A 16,816-nucleotide genomic window follows, 5' to 3' on the forward strand; every position below is an offset into this window, starting at 1 on the left:
GCTATTGTTCTTAAACAAAAGGGTCTAGCTGGCCCAGCTGTTTAAATCTTTCTACTGTGGTTTTCATAAACTTATGTTATTCACACTTATTCAGGAATTCTCTGGGTATCTCCAAACTTCTCTCCTTAACAACAGTATGAAAAGGAACAGCCGAGCCATTATGATTTTGACCTGAGCAGATTGTAAAACTATTGCTAACGTTTACTATTTCCTTTGAGCTAAAAATGCATGAAGTTTTGTGTGTATAAAAAATGTATATATTCAAAAAAGGATTTTAAGAGTCCTCAGGAAACAAAAATACATCTTTCAATATTCTTGAAGTCTACATGCAGGCTGATGTGAAAATCCTCCTTGAAAATGGTCCCATAAATAAAAATCAAGATCAAAAGCCAAAATCTCAAAAAGTGATAGAAGCTGAAATATCTGGAACATGCTAAGCGTAATTTCATACTGCGGGTGCTACAGAGGAAGGCCATGACTTACCTAGCAAGTTCCTCTGTACTCTCGCAGGCTAGTAAAATAGCTTCAGTAGAGAGGTCAGCCATCGTGTGATTCAGAGAATTTGGCAGGTGTGTCGCATGATGTATGGAAGTATCATGAAATTCTATATCTATAGCATTGTCTTGCTCATCATTGTAACAGCGAATGATACCAACAGAATTCCACACCTATTAAAAAAAAACAAAAAACAAAAACAACAAAAAAAGATAGTCAAGGATATTAAATGCCCCAGAACAACCTACTGTAACTTCTTCTTCTGAAACAACAATAAGTGGGAGACTGGAGAAAGACTGAAGACTTATGTAGTCAGGGCAGAAGAGTTTCTAAAACAGCTGAATTAGGCAGAAACTAGTTTTGTACTCATTGCTTAAGCATCCTTTGCCTTACAAAATGAAGCAGAAGAACTTGCACGTAGAAAGAAAGAATAGATGACTAACATAAAAGTCTTAAAAGCACAAAAATAACCACAAATTCCAACTAAAAAGGAATTTCAAACAGATTTTAGAATTCAACAGCACASGTACAAACCATCTAGCTTGCTTTTGTCTTAAAGCCAAATATTTATTTCTACATCAAAAACAACCTAAACACAAAACATACCATTATGCAGTCTTTGTATTAATAGAAAAGCTATTTTTCACCATTTAGCTTCACACTTAGAAGTATTAAAAATCAAAAATCTTGGGAAAGACTGGAAAGATTAGATTAAGATGCAGCAAGAGCAGGCCAACATTAATGAGCAAATCAAAATAGATTAACATAACCATACAGCAGTGTTGTTTACCATGAAGCGATGCATGAGATGTACAGGAGTAGAGCYGGACTGGAACGGCTTTTGCTTGGGGGTTGGCATTGGCCCATCATATAAAAGTTGTTGAGTAGATGATGCTGGTAAAGCTGGAAAGCCACCAGCCTGATCATCGTCATCATCCTCCTTAACAAGGAGATTGGAATTAGCTTTTATCAACCCAATATCTAGAAGTTAAAAAAAAAAAACCTGTTTATATTTTCCAAGAATTACCATGGCAGAAGATAGGAAAAAAAACTGTAAAATAATGAAGATTTGCCTGGAATAATAAGGCAGAATATATCTGAGTAGAGGATGCACTTGTGAGACAGTCCCAGTAAAAGTACTGAAGTGCTATAGAAAACTGGTTTATTTTGTACCTAATGAGTTATCATCATCATCAATTATTGTCCGTCTCGGATGGCCTGAAGTAGGCATAAGGTCATCATCATCATCACCACCATCTTCTTCGTTAGCTACAGCCTTTGGGGAAGACTGTGGTTCAATCACATCTCCATTTAAATAGTCATCATCCTCTCCATCAAACAGATCATTGTAGTCTTTTGTCACTGCACTGGCAACCTAAAACCAAGTTAACAACTATCATGAACCTTCTGTTGCACATGGAGTTTGAGGACTGAATTAATCATCAACAGCTGAAAACACACAACAGGGAACTTTCAAAACACAAGACAATGTTCAATATAGTTTGATAACCTAAATAATCAGGCTAATTTAAGAAATATTTGGCATATGTACTGATCACCTTATCATTTGGTTTCTTTCCATCACCAATATTTTCCAACAACCCCAGATTTCCTTCAGTATCTGTATAAGCGATTTGCCCATATTTGGGGTGCCATGCCAGTCCACAAATTGTGTAATTTTTTTCATGTTTCATCCTAAAAAGAATAAAATAATGGGTTTTTTKGGTAAGTTTCTCAGGGCAGGAATCTCACTAAGAGTTACTGTAAAAAGTGATAACACTAACATCAGAAAATGAAGAAACACAAAATAATTAAGAGATTATTGTTAGCATAAAAAGTTACTATAAAAAACACCAGCAGGTCTTCCTTTTCTATGGAGGAAGTAATTTAACCTTAAAAAAAAAAAAGTCAAAATCATATTCACAAAACAGCTTGCTGCTACATGTAGAAAATACAAAGTAATTCCCCAGCAATCATGTATTCCAGAACTGTTCCGTTATAAAAAGGACATTCAGCAGTTTCTCTTGTATCAAACTGGTAACTTAGCCCTCTGTCTTTTCCCCCTTTATTCTCACAAAGCAGCCCGACCAGGAGTTACTCGCACATGGATCTTTCTTTAACTCTTAACATATGCTTTAAAGTAGCAATCATGTTTCTAACACAAGATACTCAGCTAGATAAATCCCTCCTTCTCTTACTTGCTTCATCATACTTTTTTGAAAGAGGGATACTTCAAATAACCAAGATAAAGTGCAATTTGGCCTTTTCTGCTTACAGGTGAGGATGATTAGTCCACTGACATATCTGTATTTTCCCACCCTTTAGAAAATACATYATCCTTACAATGATCTTGCTTTTTCAGGGTTTGGAATCTGAGGGAAATATATTTCCATCAATATTACCCTTTAATCAACTAGAAACACTAAATGTCAAAGTAAAAATAACCCAACTTAAAAATAATAAAAGACATTCCTTTTGCACACACAAAACTAGACTATGGAATTTGAACAAAAGTCCACATTCGTGTCTCTTTCCTGTTCTATGTCTAAGAACGTAATGTTTCCAGATCCTTCTGGCTATGCGGAAAAGAGAGCAATATGTCACGTGAATAAGATCATATTTCTATGAATACTGGATGTGGTGGGGGCAGGCAGAGCAACGCCACATTTCTACCTACCTGTTATACTCTTGTGGAAGCTGCTGTTAGGGTAAGAGAGTGATGTGGACGCCCTTGAATCCCCTTGAGCAAACGAACTGCAATATCAGTATACCTCTCCCAGGCTGCACAAGAGCCGAGCCCTCAAATTTTACAGAGTAAAAATTCACAGGGTAATTTTTTTTTCTTTTTTTCTTTTCTTTTTTTCTTTTTTTACCTTGTAAATCTTACTAAGGCTTTTCAAGAGGCAGAGGTCTAATATTTCCACAAATAAGTCTTAAAGATATAACAAAATTCTATTTTTAGAAAAAAAATGCATGTATTTAAGGATTTATGGAAGAGCACTGGATACCTCTCTATGCACTCCTGGGTTTCCACCTTCCATACCACTATACTCCCATCCACACTTCCAGCTGCCAGGTATTGCCCACAAGGAGACCAGGCCACAACATTCAAGGGCTAGCAAGAAAGGAAAATTAGAGAGTATTAATGATAAAGCATGGACAGCATTCTTACTCTGGAGTGTAAAATAGATACGTTGGAGGAAAAAAGATAAGGGTCTTTGGCAAACCACATGCAGCTGCCCATACTAGAGCTTTAGCCAGCCTCCTACAAGAACCGCTCTTCAGAAACAGCACACTTTTTTTCTTCCTTTAAAATATTCATCTTCTGTCACTAAAAGTTACGAGGTCCAACAAAACCTGATTGTAGACACAGACAGAAGCAGAGTACATTTTGTAAACCCAGCACTAAACATTGTTGCTTTTTATTTTCAACATAATTAGTACAGATTCATAAATCAAATCAAAGATGGTGTTCTGTATCTTAGTAACATTCCAGTTGTAGTATACTTGTGAAGTCAGTGAAAAGTATTAACACACAGTCTCTATAAACAGATACCTAACAATAACACTAGGGAAGTGGTCCTCTTTCCCCAAAGGTTTCCAGGTATATCATGATGTCAAAAGCAAGAAGATGACACAGTTAATGCATTACAAAAAAGCTAAACTGCAATTTAATAAAATAGTAGACAAATGATATCTCCACTGTGTAAAGARATAATACTCTGAACGTTTTCCCTAATATGCTATGTACTTAGAACAATCTGTGAAAACAGATGTTCAGCTGCACTCAGTGACTCCCTGGTAGACTTTAGAGCTCTGGCTGGTTACTGTAAAGGAAGGTGAAGAACCAGTACCACGTAAAGACGTGCTTGACACTCCTCTAGTATCTCTTGCCTTTATACACAGCCATAGTTTACAACAGAAGATAATAGGATCAAAAATGAGAAAGAAAATAATCTGAGCAGTCATGACTGAGGGATGGGGTGAGGGGGAGAAAGAAAGAAAGAAAGAAAGAAAGAAAGAAAGAAAGAAAGAAAGAAAGAAAGAAAGAAAGAAAGAAAGAAAGAAAGAAAGAAAGAAAGAAAGANAAAGAAAGAAAGAAAGAAAGAAAGAAAGAAAGAAAGAAAGAAAGAAAGAAAGAAAGAAAGAAAGAAAGAAAGAAAGAAAGAAAGAAAGAAAGAAAACCCATACCCAAACTGTCCAGAAGATAAATTTCTAGCAGAGCAAGGTTTAAATTACACAAGATTTAGCAAGCATCTGGTTTATGGACCTACCTGTGTGACAAAAGTATCTGATAGATCAAATTGATTATCCCAGGTTTCTCTTCTGTATAGTTTAATAACTTTATCTACAGGAACTGCCAACAACTGTTCAAAGGAAACAAGAACCAGACAATTAAGAGCAAGTTATCTTTCAAACAAATCATTCAAAGAAATAGCACACCTATTTCATAGCACAGCCCCTTCATTCTGCCTCAGCATGTAATAGATCTCTTCGCATCCTAGCAATACCAACTGAGAAAGTAAAGAAAACTGAAGTAATCTTGAATTACAAGATTCTTTAAGGCTTTCCATATGCAACATACGGAAGCATGGCTGTTTTTATTTTAATCTTCATTTCTTTCTGGCAGAGAACTGAAGATAATGACAGCTGCAACATAAGGTTAGGAGTTCTTATTTATGAAACAGCTAGCAAACATGTATAAATAGTTTTCAATGTTCTGAGCATAAGGCTTATGTTCTCCCTTTCTCTCCTTCCCCAAATCTCTTGATCAGGTTATGTTTTTTTTCTTATAAATCTTATTTGAATAGCTGATTCCTGAAGTAGATCATTTCAGCTTTCACAAAGCTATGTAAGAGTTGCTGCCTGTTTACTTCTTAAAATTCTTTTTTTTTTTTTAAAGACTTCTGACATTCTGCTTTGTAAGAGAAACAAGAAAACTGCCTATATTTCAAAAAATATTAGTGTGAAGGACTAGCCTTAAAAAAAAAAATCTGTTTTTATGCAATATGCACACAAAGTAATTTGTACTGCAGGTTATAGTCTCTCTTCCACAGAAAAGCTGTGCATAATGCTATCACAACAGCCTTTGTGAGGTCTGTCTGCCCCTGTCCAATATTCAAAACACCTGGCTACGTCAGGGGAAACAGAGATTATTCAGGTAAGGTYTGTGAGATAACATTGGAAAAACAGTCTTTAGATTTAATATAGCGAAACGCCAATACAGGATGAATAGGTTTTGCTAAAGCACTGTTCCAGATCACAGGCAAGATCAGAAGCCACAAAGCAGTTTTTCCAAATGGCCRACTTTGGTCGGTTCCCTGCCCTCTACTTCAAGGCATGCCTTATTTCAGAAAAGCTTTGAATTTATCTGCTCTCCTGCTCTTCCGTTTTCATTACCAGATGCCGCAGGGGCATTCGAGGTTGCAGAAACAGAGCCTTGCATATGGTTATGCAAACTCCTGCCTCCCAACCCATTTTGATTAGTGATTCATATATAGTCCTATTGCATCGGTACATACACAATGCACTAGATGTATAGTATGTGCTACTATCAACAACACCTTTAATCACAGCAGAATCGGCTTTGTTCTTCAGATGAAAAGAAATGGAACAACGTACTATTTAGAAGACGTTTACAGAGCAACATTACCAATAGGACAAAATTTACTTAAATTACAGAAAGACTGAACCCCTTTGATGCTCTGCTGTGAACAATTAGGTTATTTCCCTCACGCACAATGTTCCTTCCTATTCAGCACAACATGACTGTTTAACATTGTACTGTACTGACAGCTGGACCACTGCCAACAGCAGTCTGGCACTTAAACGAGTAACCATTTCCAGGTTTTTATTTCTCCTAAAAAGGAACTTCGCCCCAAATATTTTTCTTATTCCCCGAAGCTGGAATTGGCACTTGCCTGGATTAAATTCTACRTTGTACTTCCAAAGAGAAATGGAGGATTAAGACGCAACTAAAACGACGTGTCACTTACCTTCCCACTTCCAGGTTGCCAGCCAAGCCTACATATTGATTTAGCATTTATCACATCATTACATTTCTGCAGCAGTAGCCAGCTTGTTATGCATGTCTGAAAACAAAATATTCAAAAATGAGTTTTCTAGTTTTGTGAAAATCCTCTGTATTGTAAAAATCCTTACAGGAGAAGTATGGGAAAATCCTGAAAGGAAAAGAAACCTACCATTTTTGGAACTGAAATAATCTCTCTCATCCAAATGAGATGGCACACATCTCCAAAAACAAATAAGCTCTCCCTGAAAACTGCTAGTTTAACATGAAAATATTTTAATCACAATACAACTACTTGTAACAGAAATAAGACCACAGAACAAGTGTTTTTAATCAAGTACAGGACAAATGAATTCACATATCTTTAGGTTATAATGAGAAAATTCCCGCCAAATTGCATTTGTAAAATCCAGTCCGACTTTAGCAGGGTGACAGGCATCAGCCTGAATCTTGCCATAGCAGTGTAAAGACGACTGAATCGCTATATTCTCATATTACAACATAGATACATACATTACTGCCACAATTCCAGGACACTGTTAGACTAACTACTCGAAAAGGCACCCATCATCAGTCTGTAAGTTAGATTTCATGCTAAAAGTATGCTTTTATTTTAAAAAGTAGCAATCCACAAGTGTGGGGTACATTCCCAACAGCACTCAGAGGAATAACTACACATGGATTCTTACTCCAGTCAAATGACATTTAGCAGAAATAATTCCACATACATGTACAGAACTGCTTTATTAAAGTGTTAACTTGAAATCCACTTCTTAAGTTTCTTAAAGTGTAAGGCCAGAAGAGACCATTGGCTCACTTAATCCGATTTCTTACAGGCCCTGAACTGATTCACCAAATATTGCCAAGCTTAGCCTAATGATTGTATTTATAATAAGCGTGATTTACATGCCTCTTGAGAGGAATTGTAAAAAGTAACTGGAATAGCGAGCCCTTTGTCAGCAGCCTTAAACTCACTATAGCGAGTTTAAGGTCCATCTCTACAAATCAAAGAAGTTGGAATGTGCCAAGCTGGACCTTGAGCCTTTGAAAAATTAAACGTGTGCATGTCACTGGCAGAGAGCAGGAGAGACTGAAGCAACACTATGCCCAAAATTCCCTACTAAAAAAAAAAAAAAAAGTCATCATCATGGGCATCTCAGTCATCCTAGCAGGTGAACTACACAGGTTTAAAATCTTCAAGGGTCTTAATCTGATCGTAGGAAAAATCTCTTCCCAATTGAGTTAAAGTAACCTTGTTCATATGATCAAGACCAACCAGACCACTCAAAAAGATGATACTCTGTACCATTGTTCCACCCTCATTGGTCAGTCTCCAATCCTTAAAATTATCCAGTATTTCATAGGAAGCTCAGTAAAAATAAACTAAAACAAAATATATCTGGACAGTTGCGTATTAGGATGAAAATCCTTCCTTTACCCTGAAAGCAACTAGCCGAAATTCTGAAACAAGGAATTTGGTGTTACTTGCTATCTTCACACAGAAACGTTACTTTCGAATGTGCTGAGGACAAGGCAGACAATGGCCCATGAAGAAAGATGAACAGAAGATATCAAGGATTCCACAGACAGAAACAGTCCACAGCTACCCAAGCAACTGTTCATTCTCAGGTTTTGGAATTTCTCCCAGAAATGGATAAAAGCAAGACATGATTAAATTTCTTTAAAAAAAGAAAAAAAAAAAAAGCATTTATTCCAGTGGGGTTATTCCAATCCAGCTGTAGACTGTTCTTGCTCTCGGTGAAATCCCTGGTTTCTTATGAAACATTTAACTCTGAAACGTAGTCCTCTTACCTGATCTGCGATTCTCCATACTCTGACAGAACCATCACAGCTTGCTGATGCCTATGTAAAAGATTTTTGTTAACAAAGTGACAATTAAAGATGCTGTGAAATTAATGCTACAAAACTAAAAGATTCCTGTTACCATTGCTACAGACATATATAAGCAGTTTTAAAAAGAAAGTCTCCCAGTATAAATCAGATTTATGCTTAAAACTTTCTAACACTATCAAACCTAAACCACCTTTGATAGTTCCACTTGACTCCACACTACTGGAATTACAAATTTTCATACTTAAGTGGGATGCTCATTCACAAAAGAGGCTCAACATTAATATTAGATTACTTTAGTGAACAAACCTTTTCTCTCTAAAATTAGATTGGCATTAGAGAAGAGAGTAGAGAGTAACTGAACACAGAGAATAACTGAGTAGTAAGACAAGACCGAGTTCTCCTGGGAGGCAACAAATTGTCATACATTCCCTCATCGGTATGGTGAGCTGAAGTGAAATTGTCTTATGTGCCTGGTCACTATTTTTTCCAGAAGGACAATTTTTTTTAAGAGAAAAGAAAAAAAAAAGGAGAAAGTAAACAAGAAAGTGCTTTTACCAGGAAAACATCATTGGGGTCAAAAGCAAGGCTTAAAACAGGAGCATCATGTCCTCGGAATGTTTTCTGCTTGCTGCTATCAGTCACCTCCACAACTTTGACCATGAAGTCACTGTAGATCACAACAGCACAGACATAAAAGTATTAATGTTGGTATTAACAGAGATAGACTATTTGTTTACAGCAATGAAAATGAAATTGGGCACTACATAAGTTTTAGGGAAGTTATGGCTCCCAGACCTGTAAGATCTTAGTGAAAACGAGAATCTTGAAGCTTCCTACAATAGAAACAAGGCCAGATTATTTTATAAGATAATTTTTCTTCAAAACAAAGTTCATAAAACATGGTTGCTCTTTTAAGAGGATATTATGTACACACAGATGGTATCTATCACTTTTATATAATATTCTATATGATCTAATGAAAACCTGTGTTTATTTCCTATTAAGTCAGCTGTCTGATATCTGTTAAGTGGTATATAGTCACTACCATAATTATTTGATCATTTAGTGAAAAAAAAGATAGGGCAAATAGTTTATTTTGTAAAGTTTTTAAACAGCCTTTTTTAAGACCATTTAGTGTATCAGACACAATAACTGATTTTTCACAACTTTATTCCCCCTCCAAAATTACGGACATTGCCTCAATTTAACTGAAAATAACAATGCTAACTTTTAAGCCAAAGAGCTCTTGTGACACTCTCTCTCATACTTCACTGCAACACCTTCAGAAAGAAATCTGACTTTAGGCCCTAAAGCTACAGAGTTAACTCACTAACTATATTCAGAATGACAAACTCAGTTTTGCCAAATATCTAATGCTAACCAAAAACAGTCATAAACACAAGAGCACAAGTTATATTGTGAGACAACTAGAATTATTTTAGCCGCCTTCTACAATGCAAGGCAACTTTAAAGAAAAAACAGGCAATAAGATTTTTTTCTGTTTAAGAAGCCACAACTATTTTTCAAACAGTTCCTGTGAATTTTAGTGGCCGACTGGACATTAAACCTCCTGTATATGAAGTTTACAGTCTTGGAGAAAAGATGAAGTAATTTTTGACAACTGAAAGCAATTCTTCTTAGCTGCATTCCCTCATTTCATGGCTGTCACCTTCTCCCTCAGTATGTTACAGAAGACCTCATCGAGAGGTGACCTCACAGTCTCATGAGTTATTTTTCCTAACGTGGGGGCCCTGGTCAGGCTGCAGAAGTACTGGGTTTTTGTAAAAGTTTTAGAAGCAGAGAGTTTGCTGTCTGCTTAATCTCTCTAATCAAAGCCAGATCTTGGAGCAGAGCTGTTCCCTCAGAAACAAGCACTGGCAAAGGCCCAAACTCATGAACCCTGTCAGATTTAGAGATTAGGGTGGTTACTGCCCCCAGCTGTCCAGCCTCCCAGTTTTGGAAGAGTTGGTGTGTCTGCTTCACAGCTGCCAGAGTTCACAGCCCAGTATATTCATCCAAACTGCTTTCTCGTTCAGTTCACACTTAGACAAGCCAGAGACCAGATGCAATACTCTGCCATCTCTGCTGTGGGGGCAGAGGACAAATTCCAGCAGAGAGGCAGGCAGACAGTCTAAGTCAGCTACCGTGCCCAAAGAGTTTACTAAATCCAGTTAGGATTCACCTGAGCCTTAAATAAACAAGCAAGAATATTGCCTGCCTGCTATTTCACCATCTCTGTTAAACGACTAGCGTATCTCATGTAAAAGCAAACATGCTGCCCTAAGAAACCAGCTAAACTATGCATTTATCCCCCTCGGGGGAGTCTTGCAACTGTCATCTGTTATCATTTGGCAGAATAGTGAGGATGCTTATGCCAGAGAATGACTCAAAGCTCTCACACAAATCGGAAACCATCTAACTTTTGCATGCGTATATGCATCTGCAGCACCATGATCCTGAACAGTCGGGACATTATCTTTAGCACACAGTGACAAAATCCTTGATGCCGCAATGAGATCCATATGGGTGAACACTTATGCACTATAGGAATGAGAGCTGAAAACAGTCAAGTCTCCTAAAGAAAATAAATTATTTCACAACACCAGATACCCATTTGAAATTATTTTGTGGCTCAAATATCTCTCAGAGAATTGTTTCCTAACAGTTCTTTTCATTCCTTTTCTCCTTTCCAGGAAGGCGTTTTGCAATACTTTAAAACCCTCAGAGGTATGTGGATTAATGACATCATTGGTGTAAGGAAAAAAAAAGCAGGCAAGGAATTTGCCAGATTTTGAACGTTGCAAAGCTTTTGCTCATCATGGACAGATTACCTAGAACCAGCAGCAATTTTGGTACCATCGCTATTAAAGACGACATGGTTGGCATTCATGGTGAAACGAGTAAGGATGCCATCTGGAGCTCCTTCAGGAAACGTATGAATCTGAACAGTATTGTTAGATACTGCTGTGATCAGTCTTCCATTCTAAAAAAATCCATCATAAAATTGGTTAGTTAAAACACATTTTTGTCCAAAGAGCCAAAAAATTACTCTTATGTTCCCACTATTTGGGCAGATTCACTTCAGTAATTCCAAAAGAAATCTAACAATAAGAGTAGCGGGGAGATATTCTTTAAACATATATTTCCTCCCACCCTGCCCAAAAAAGAAAAAACAGACAAGTGTAGTAGCTTTAACACTCTATCATTTAAAACAAACTATTAAAAACTAGTAAAAAGATTCTCTTAGTTTCAGTTCTGCAAAACTAAACACACTGATAGACTTACTACTATAAGCAACTCCAGTTTCAACAGACTTACAATTCATAACGTTAACCATACGGCTATTTACCATATCAAGACCTTCCCTGACTTGTATCTTCACTAAAGTAACGAATACTCAGAAAAGTCACTAATGAATTTCAAARAGAACGATCTGATCTTTTTTGGCTGAATGGAAAAATTCAATCCCTTCAGAGGCAGGAGAGGTCTCAGAAGAGGAAGAACTTCATAAACTAGTTAGATTAATATGCTGCATCATCAGGAGAGGGCACCCTTGGACCAAATTTCCCAGTTCAATGCCACCAGGGAAAGATGAAAAGTGGACTGAGCTATAGTTTAGTCATTTTCTGAGGCAGAAGACAGTTCTCTACTAAAAATGATTCCAGATTAGAAGATAGTGCAAAACAAAACAAATAATTATCCTATTCTTGGAAAAGTAGTACCTCTTCCTTAAAGCAATACTATTCTTCACTTGTGTGTTTTTGAAATATGTAAGTAGAGAAATGCCATATTTGTGTTTCTTAAAAAGTTGCCTAAAGTTATAGTAAAAATCCTGAAGAAAAAGAAAACAACCAGCACAACAGCCAGCACTAAATAATCTCAGAAAGTAAGAGATCAGATTCATTACTTGGCTTCCACCAGACATCTCAAATGAGTTTCTTGTGAAATTTTTAAGAGCGAAGGATAATTTTTGAAACAAGATTTCCTGAAGTTAAGTCTTAGAAAGTATTTTTCATCTCGTTGTCTACAAATATCACTTATTTTAAATAAAAATATAAATAAATTATATAAAATATAATAAAAGAAATTAATTTTTAATAAATCACATATAAAATTATTTATTACTTTAAAAATATTATAAAGTCTCAAAACTAGAAGCCTTTTACAAAAGACTAAGAGTACAGGACTGCTCTTAGCAGTGCTCAGAAATTACTAAAAAGGATTTTCCATTCTCTTACTAGTAGTTTTTCCAATTTCTGGCTCTGCCACTTATTTGCTACATGAACTCTGTCAAGACACCTGTGTTTACCTTTTCAGAAGCAAATTATGTGATGGAGAAAATAGCAAAGCACCCTAAAAATCTTTTGATGAAAATAGATTGTACAGATATTTAGAAATAGATACATAAGTTACACTCCAAGGTATATAAAAAGGGGTTTTACTAAAGGCAATAGTTCTGAACATATTTTTTTTATTTTTATTTTTTAATGTAACGGACATACAAATTCATTCTCATTTATTTCCCCCTTTACCATCCCCTCCAAAACCATCAATAGTTAAAAAAAAATTAAAAAATATCCATTATCACTCCAAAGTTAACTACACAATATCTAAAGAACAATTACGAATTTCTGGAATTCATCTCTCCTTCTACAATTGCCAGAAGGTCTAAAATGTTGCCTTTATGTTACTAATGTAATATAAGAATAGTTGCACATAAAGGAATTACTATGAGAATCTCAAGCTAAATACATGAACGTGCGTAGTGAAAAGAAGTATATTCTATTATACAAATTGATACAGATCAAGACTTATTTGCCTTGTTATTTCCAATAATCACTTCTTCAAGATATAAAAAGGAGTGGCCTTAACATTAAGACAGAAAGGGCAGGTTGTACTTCAAACGCCAGAACAAGCCAGTCAGGCTACAGAACTGCCTATAATCAGCATTCTCACAAATTATTACCACTTACTATTAAACAAGAAATCTGTTGTCTCCTAATGTTGTGGGAGGAAGTCAGAGGCATCTTTGGGCTGAACAATAATTTTGAGAGCTAAATATCAACCAATTATCAAAAGAAAAAGTATTACAAAAGCACCATCAGACACTGACTTTGTGAAAGTAGTTTTTGATAAACAGAGATAACCATTCCTTGAACCTTAAAACAGGTCCATATAAAACCACCTCTTGGCTCATCTGTTTTCTCATAACCTTCCTCCCTGAGTCAACAACAGTTCAGAGCCTCTGGGATGGGGAAGGCAAAAGAGCAGGAATCAGCTACAGTCACAGGCTGCAAATAAAAATATTCATTCCCTCACCGCTGAAAAGCTGAGCTACCACTGAGACACACTTTTTCTTAATACTCGATGATCACATTTTACCCTGGGAAACTTTTTGCAACTCACATTGTGAGAAAACACTAAAGCAGCCTACAAAGTTCACTGCATAATTAGCTTAATCTGCTGGATTTGTTTCTCAAAAAGGAGATCAAAGTCAGAAGCAAGGATAACTGAATGTGAAGGGAGAGGAGAAAAAAAAAAATATTACAAAAGCTTAGTATAAGGAATAACTCCTCTGCAGTCCTGGAGAGGGTAAAAGGAATCGTCAGAAGTACTCTTACTTTATATAGCAACAATATACTTAATTTGAAATTTGAAATTAAAAATATTCAAAAAGTCTATAGGCATATTCATTCAATTAAATGGTTCTATATTTTAGAAAGTGATTTGGTTTCAATACTGTTTTAATATTTTCACTTAGACACAAAGATGGAATGTGTTCATGTGTTCAATGTGCTCAAATTTAAATAAGACCTGTTGCTTTGGTCTCATTAAACAGCATTCAAGTTTTTTTCATATATTAATACGAAGGCAAAGGGCTACATATCTAACATACATCAGACTCTGGAATGTGCTACGCACAATATTATTCTGTAAATAACCCTAATATATGTTTACCCACATGACCAGCACCCTTGAGTTTGAAAACAAATTTGAAAAGTATTCACACAATCATGGTATGTGTCAACATCAGCAGAACACAATTTACAGGAATTCTGCTAACTATGATACCTTTAGAGCACACGAATAGGCCTTTTCTCCCACATTAATGGACTTCGGATCATCATCATCCAGGTTTTCCCAAATCCTCACATCTCCATCACTGCCACAGGTTACAATGCAGCTGTTCAAAGATACAGAATTTGTTAACATACACATATGGAAAGCACAGCCCCTGTGATTTTCAATCCCCAAATGAAAATGTTACTAAAATGTTTCTTTTTTTTTTTAAACTGAAACACAATACATACTATGTAATTCATTGAATACCTACATTTATCATGCCTACATTAAAAAAAAAAGAAAAGTTGTTAAACACAGGGGGGGAAAAAAATTGAAAAACTACATGAAAAAAAATTTGGTAGCATAACACAGTAACTGAGTCTCTGATAACTAGCTAGGCCTGGCACTCATCTAAGTCGACCCTTAAATATTATCAGCTAATCCATTTTTTTTCCAGGATCTAGAGGGAATTTTTCAAAGGACTTAATTAGCACTGATTTCTCTAAGAACTGGGCATTTAATTGCTTTTTAAGCCTTTGAAAATTTACCTTCCAGCTAATTACAAAGTTGAGGGCAAACTTAAGAGTCTTAACACATACTTGACCGAAGTTTAAAAAGCTTAACATATTCCAGATCTACAGAACCCTCAAAAATAGTCAATTCGGAATTCATCCGTCTAGTCTGCTGGAGCTAACTTTCACAATTTTAATGCAATAAACAATAACCTGAAGTCACAGAGTAAATATACAGAAGTTCATCTGGTATTTTAATTAAAGACATTTTGAATCTATAACCAAACCCTGCATTCTTTTTTTCTAAATTTGTCCGAAGTCCCCAAAAATTTGTTATTAAACAACAAAGTGCTACAAAGTGAGAGGTGAGGCTGTAATGTCACTCTTCTGTCCGAGAACTCAGAACATGAACCCTCTTCTGAGGGGGCTTATTGTTGGGTTTTTCTTTTATTTTTGTGCACAATAAGCTAATGGAGAATGTTTAGTTTATACTTATGCATTCAAGAACTGCTGTAATAAAAACAAGGACAGCAAGCCCAGTATTGGGTTTCTACAGCTACATTTTTAACTTCTTTGTGTGTATATGAGCATATTGTCTCCCACTCTACATCAATTTCTGCTAGATTCTACGAAATTACTCTTACATAAAGTGTGTATTAAGTTATATGCCAATCACTTCAAAATGCAGGGCATCAAAATACACGCATCTCACAACCAGTGGCCAACAACAGCAAGTAAAGGATTTGCCAGGCCACACCAGGGTAAAAATCCATCTAGTCCAGTATCTCACCCAGCAGCGGCTGGGGCAGATACTTCTGCGAAACCAATCAACAGAAATAAGACGATACATCCCCCAGATTATATTTTATCCTGGTCTCCAGGAATTAGTTAAAAAAAGCCTTGAGGCATGATGCATAACAGTTCACCTGAAAGAAACTTCTGTTATAACTAACCAGATAACAAGAACGTCTAGGACGGTTGTAAAGAAATACAAACCGCTTTGATATAGCCATTACTTCAAGGACGTGTGACAAGTTCCATGCCGTAAAAACCACACGCTACCTGGAAAGCTTTTGCCATAGTTTTGCACGCTTCACTTTTTAGTGCTTTACTAGTTTAAGCTAACGTGAACAGTTTACTAGTTTGCAGTYCCCCCCCCAAAATTATAAATGTTATGAAGCTTTACAGCATCAGAGGTGAGGCCATAACCGGCCTTCGCCCTTTGCGGCCTGCACATCAACACCAACACGGGGCCGGTACCRAACATACCCGTAGCGACCGTCCTCTCGGCCCCGTTGCTAATGGGCAAGACGTCTAAACTTGACTTTGCTACACAACTCTCTTGTTCTTAAACCACATCCTATTATTGATTTTTTTTCCCCCCCAAGGAAGACTCCGTTTCATTCCCCCTCTGACCCTCTTTATTGCCCTTCTCCAGGCGGTGTCTGGGCGCGGGAGCGGCCTTCCTCCGGGCGCGCGGCCCAGGCGGGCTCTCACCTGCCGCAGTCACCGAAGCAGACGTCGGTGTGGCCCTCGCTGTGGCCGTAGCGCATCGGCCTCAGCGCGGGCGCCATCCTCGCGCCGCTCCTCACCTAAGCGGGGCAAAAACGGGGGGGGGAAAGCCTCAGAAAGGGGGAGCGGGGAGAGCCACCCCGCGCCGGGAGCCCGCGCGGCCCTCGCCCTCGCAGCGCTCCGCCGGGGGAGGCCGCGCCGAGGGGAGGCAAGGGAGAGGAGAGGAGGCCCCGCGGCGGCGCCATCTTACCGCCCTGSCCGCTCGCGCCGCGCCGACCGCTTCGAGCCTTCCCGCCGCCGCCGCCTCGTCCCGCCCCGGGGGCCGGGCCTGCGCCCGCCCGCCCGCCCG

At 37.5% G+C, this 16,816-nt stretch overlaps 1 protein-coding gene across 4 annotated transcripts in view; it reads right to left on the reverse strand.

Moving 5' to 3' along the window:
- The window catches only part of WDHD1 (WD repeat and HMG-box DNA binding protein 1), a 32,480-nt gene extending 15,938 nt beyond the window's left edge, over nucleotides 1-16,542 (reverse strand). For all 4 annotated transcript variants that reach the window (XR_003251972.1, XM_026056226.1, XM_026056225.1 and 1 more), the window contains exons 1-12: nucleotides 16,453-16,542; nucleotides 14,453-14,564; nucleotides 11,212-11,363; nucleotides 8,936-9,047; nucleotides 8,339-8,389; nucleotides 6,492-6,587; nucleotides 4,770-4,862; nucleotides 3,504-3,610; nucleotides 2,055-2,190; nucleotides 1,669-1,870; nucleotides 1,286-1,476; nucleotides 484-668 (exon numbers count right to left, since the gene is read on the reverse strand). Coding sequence is in view for 3 of the 4 variants with exons in the window: in XM_026056226.1 (XP_025912011.1) it covers nucleotides 484-668; nucleotides 1,286-1,476; nucleotides 1,669-1,870; nucleotides 2,055-2,190; nucleotides 3,504-3,610; nucleotides 4,770-4,862; nucleotides 6,492-6,587; nucleotides 8,339-8,389; nucleotides 8,936-9,047; nucleotides 11,212-11,363; nucleotides 14,453-14,564; nucleotides 16,453-16,529 (1,514 nt within the window). In the remaining variant the exon portion in view is untranslated. The remainder of the gene's footprint in view (nucleotides 1-483; nucleotides 669-1,285; nucleotides 1,477-1,668; nucleotides 1,871-2,054; nucleotides 2,191-3,503; nucleotides 3,611-4,769; nucleotides 4,863-6,491; nucleotides 6,588-8,338; nucleotides 8,390-8,935; nucleotides 9,048-11,211; nucleotides 11,364-14,452; nucleotides 14,565-16,452) is intronic.
- Nucleotides 16,543-16,816: the final 274 nt, after the last annotated feature.

The sequence above is a fragment of the Apteryx rowi genome, unplaced genomic scaffold (assembly GCF_003343035.1).
Source record: "Apteryx rowi isolate R43461 unplaced genomic scaffold, aptRow1 scaffold_13, whole genome shotgun sequence".
Taxonomy (NCBI): Eukaryota; Metazoa; Chordata; class Aves; order Apterygiformes; family Apterygidae; genus Apteryx; species Apteryx rowi.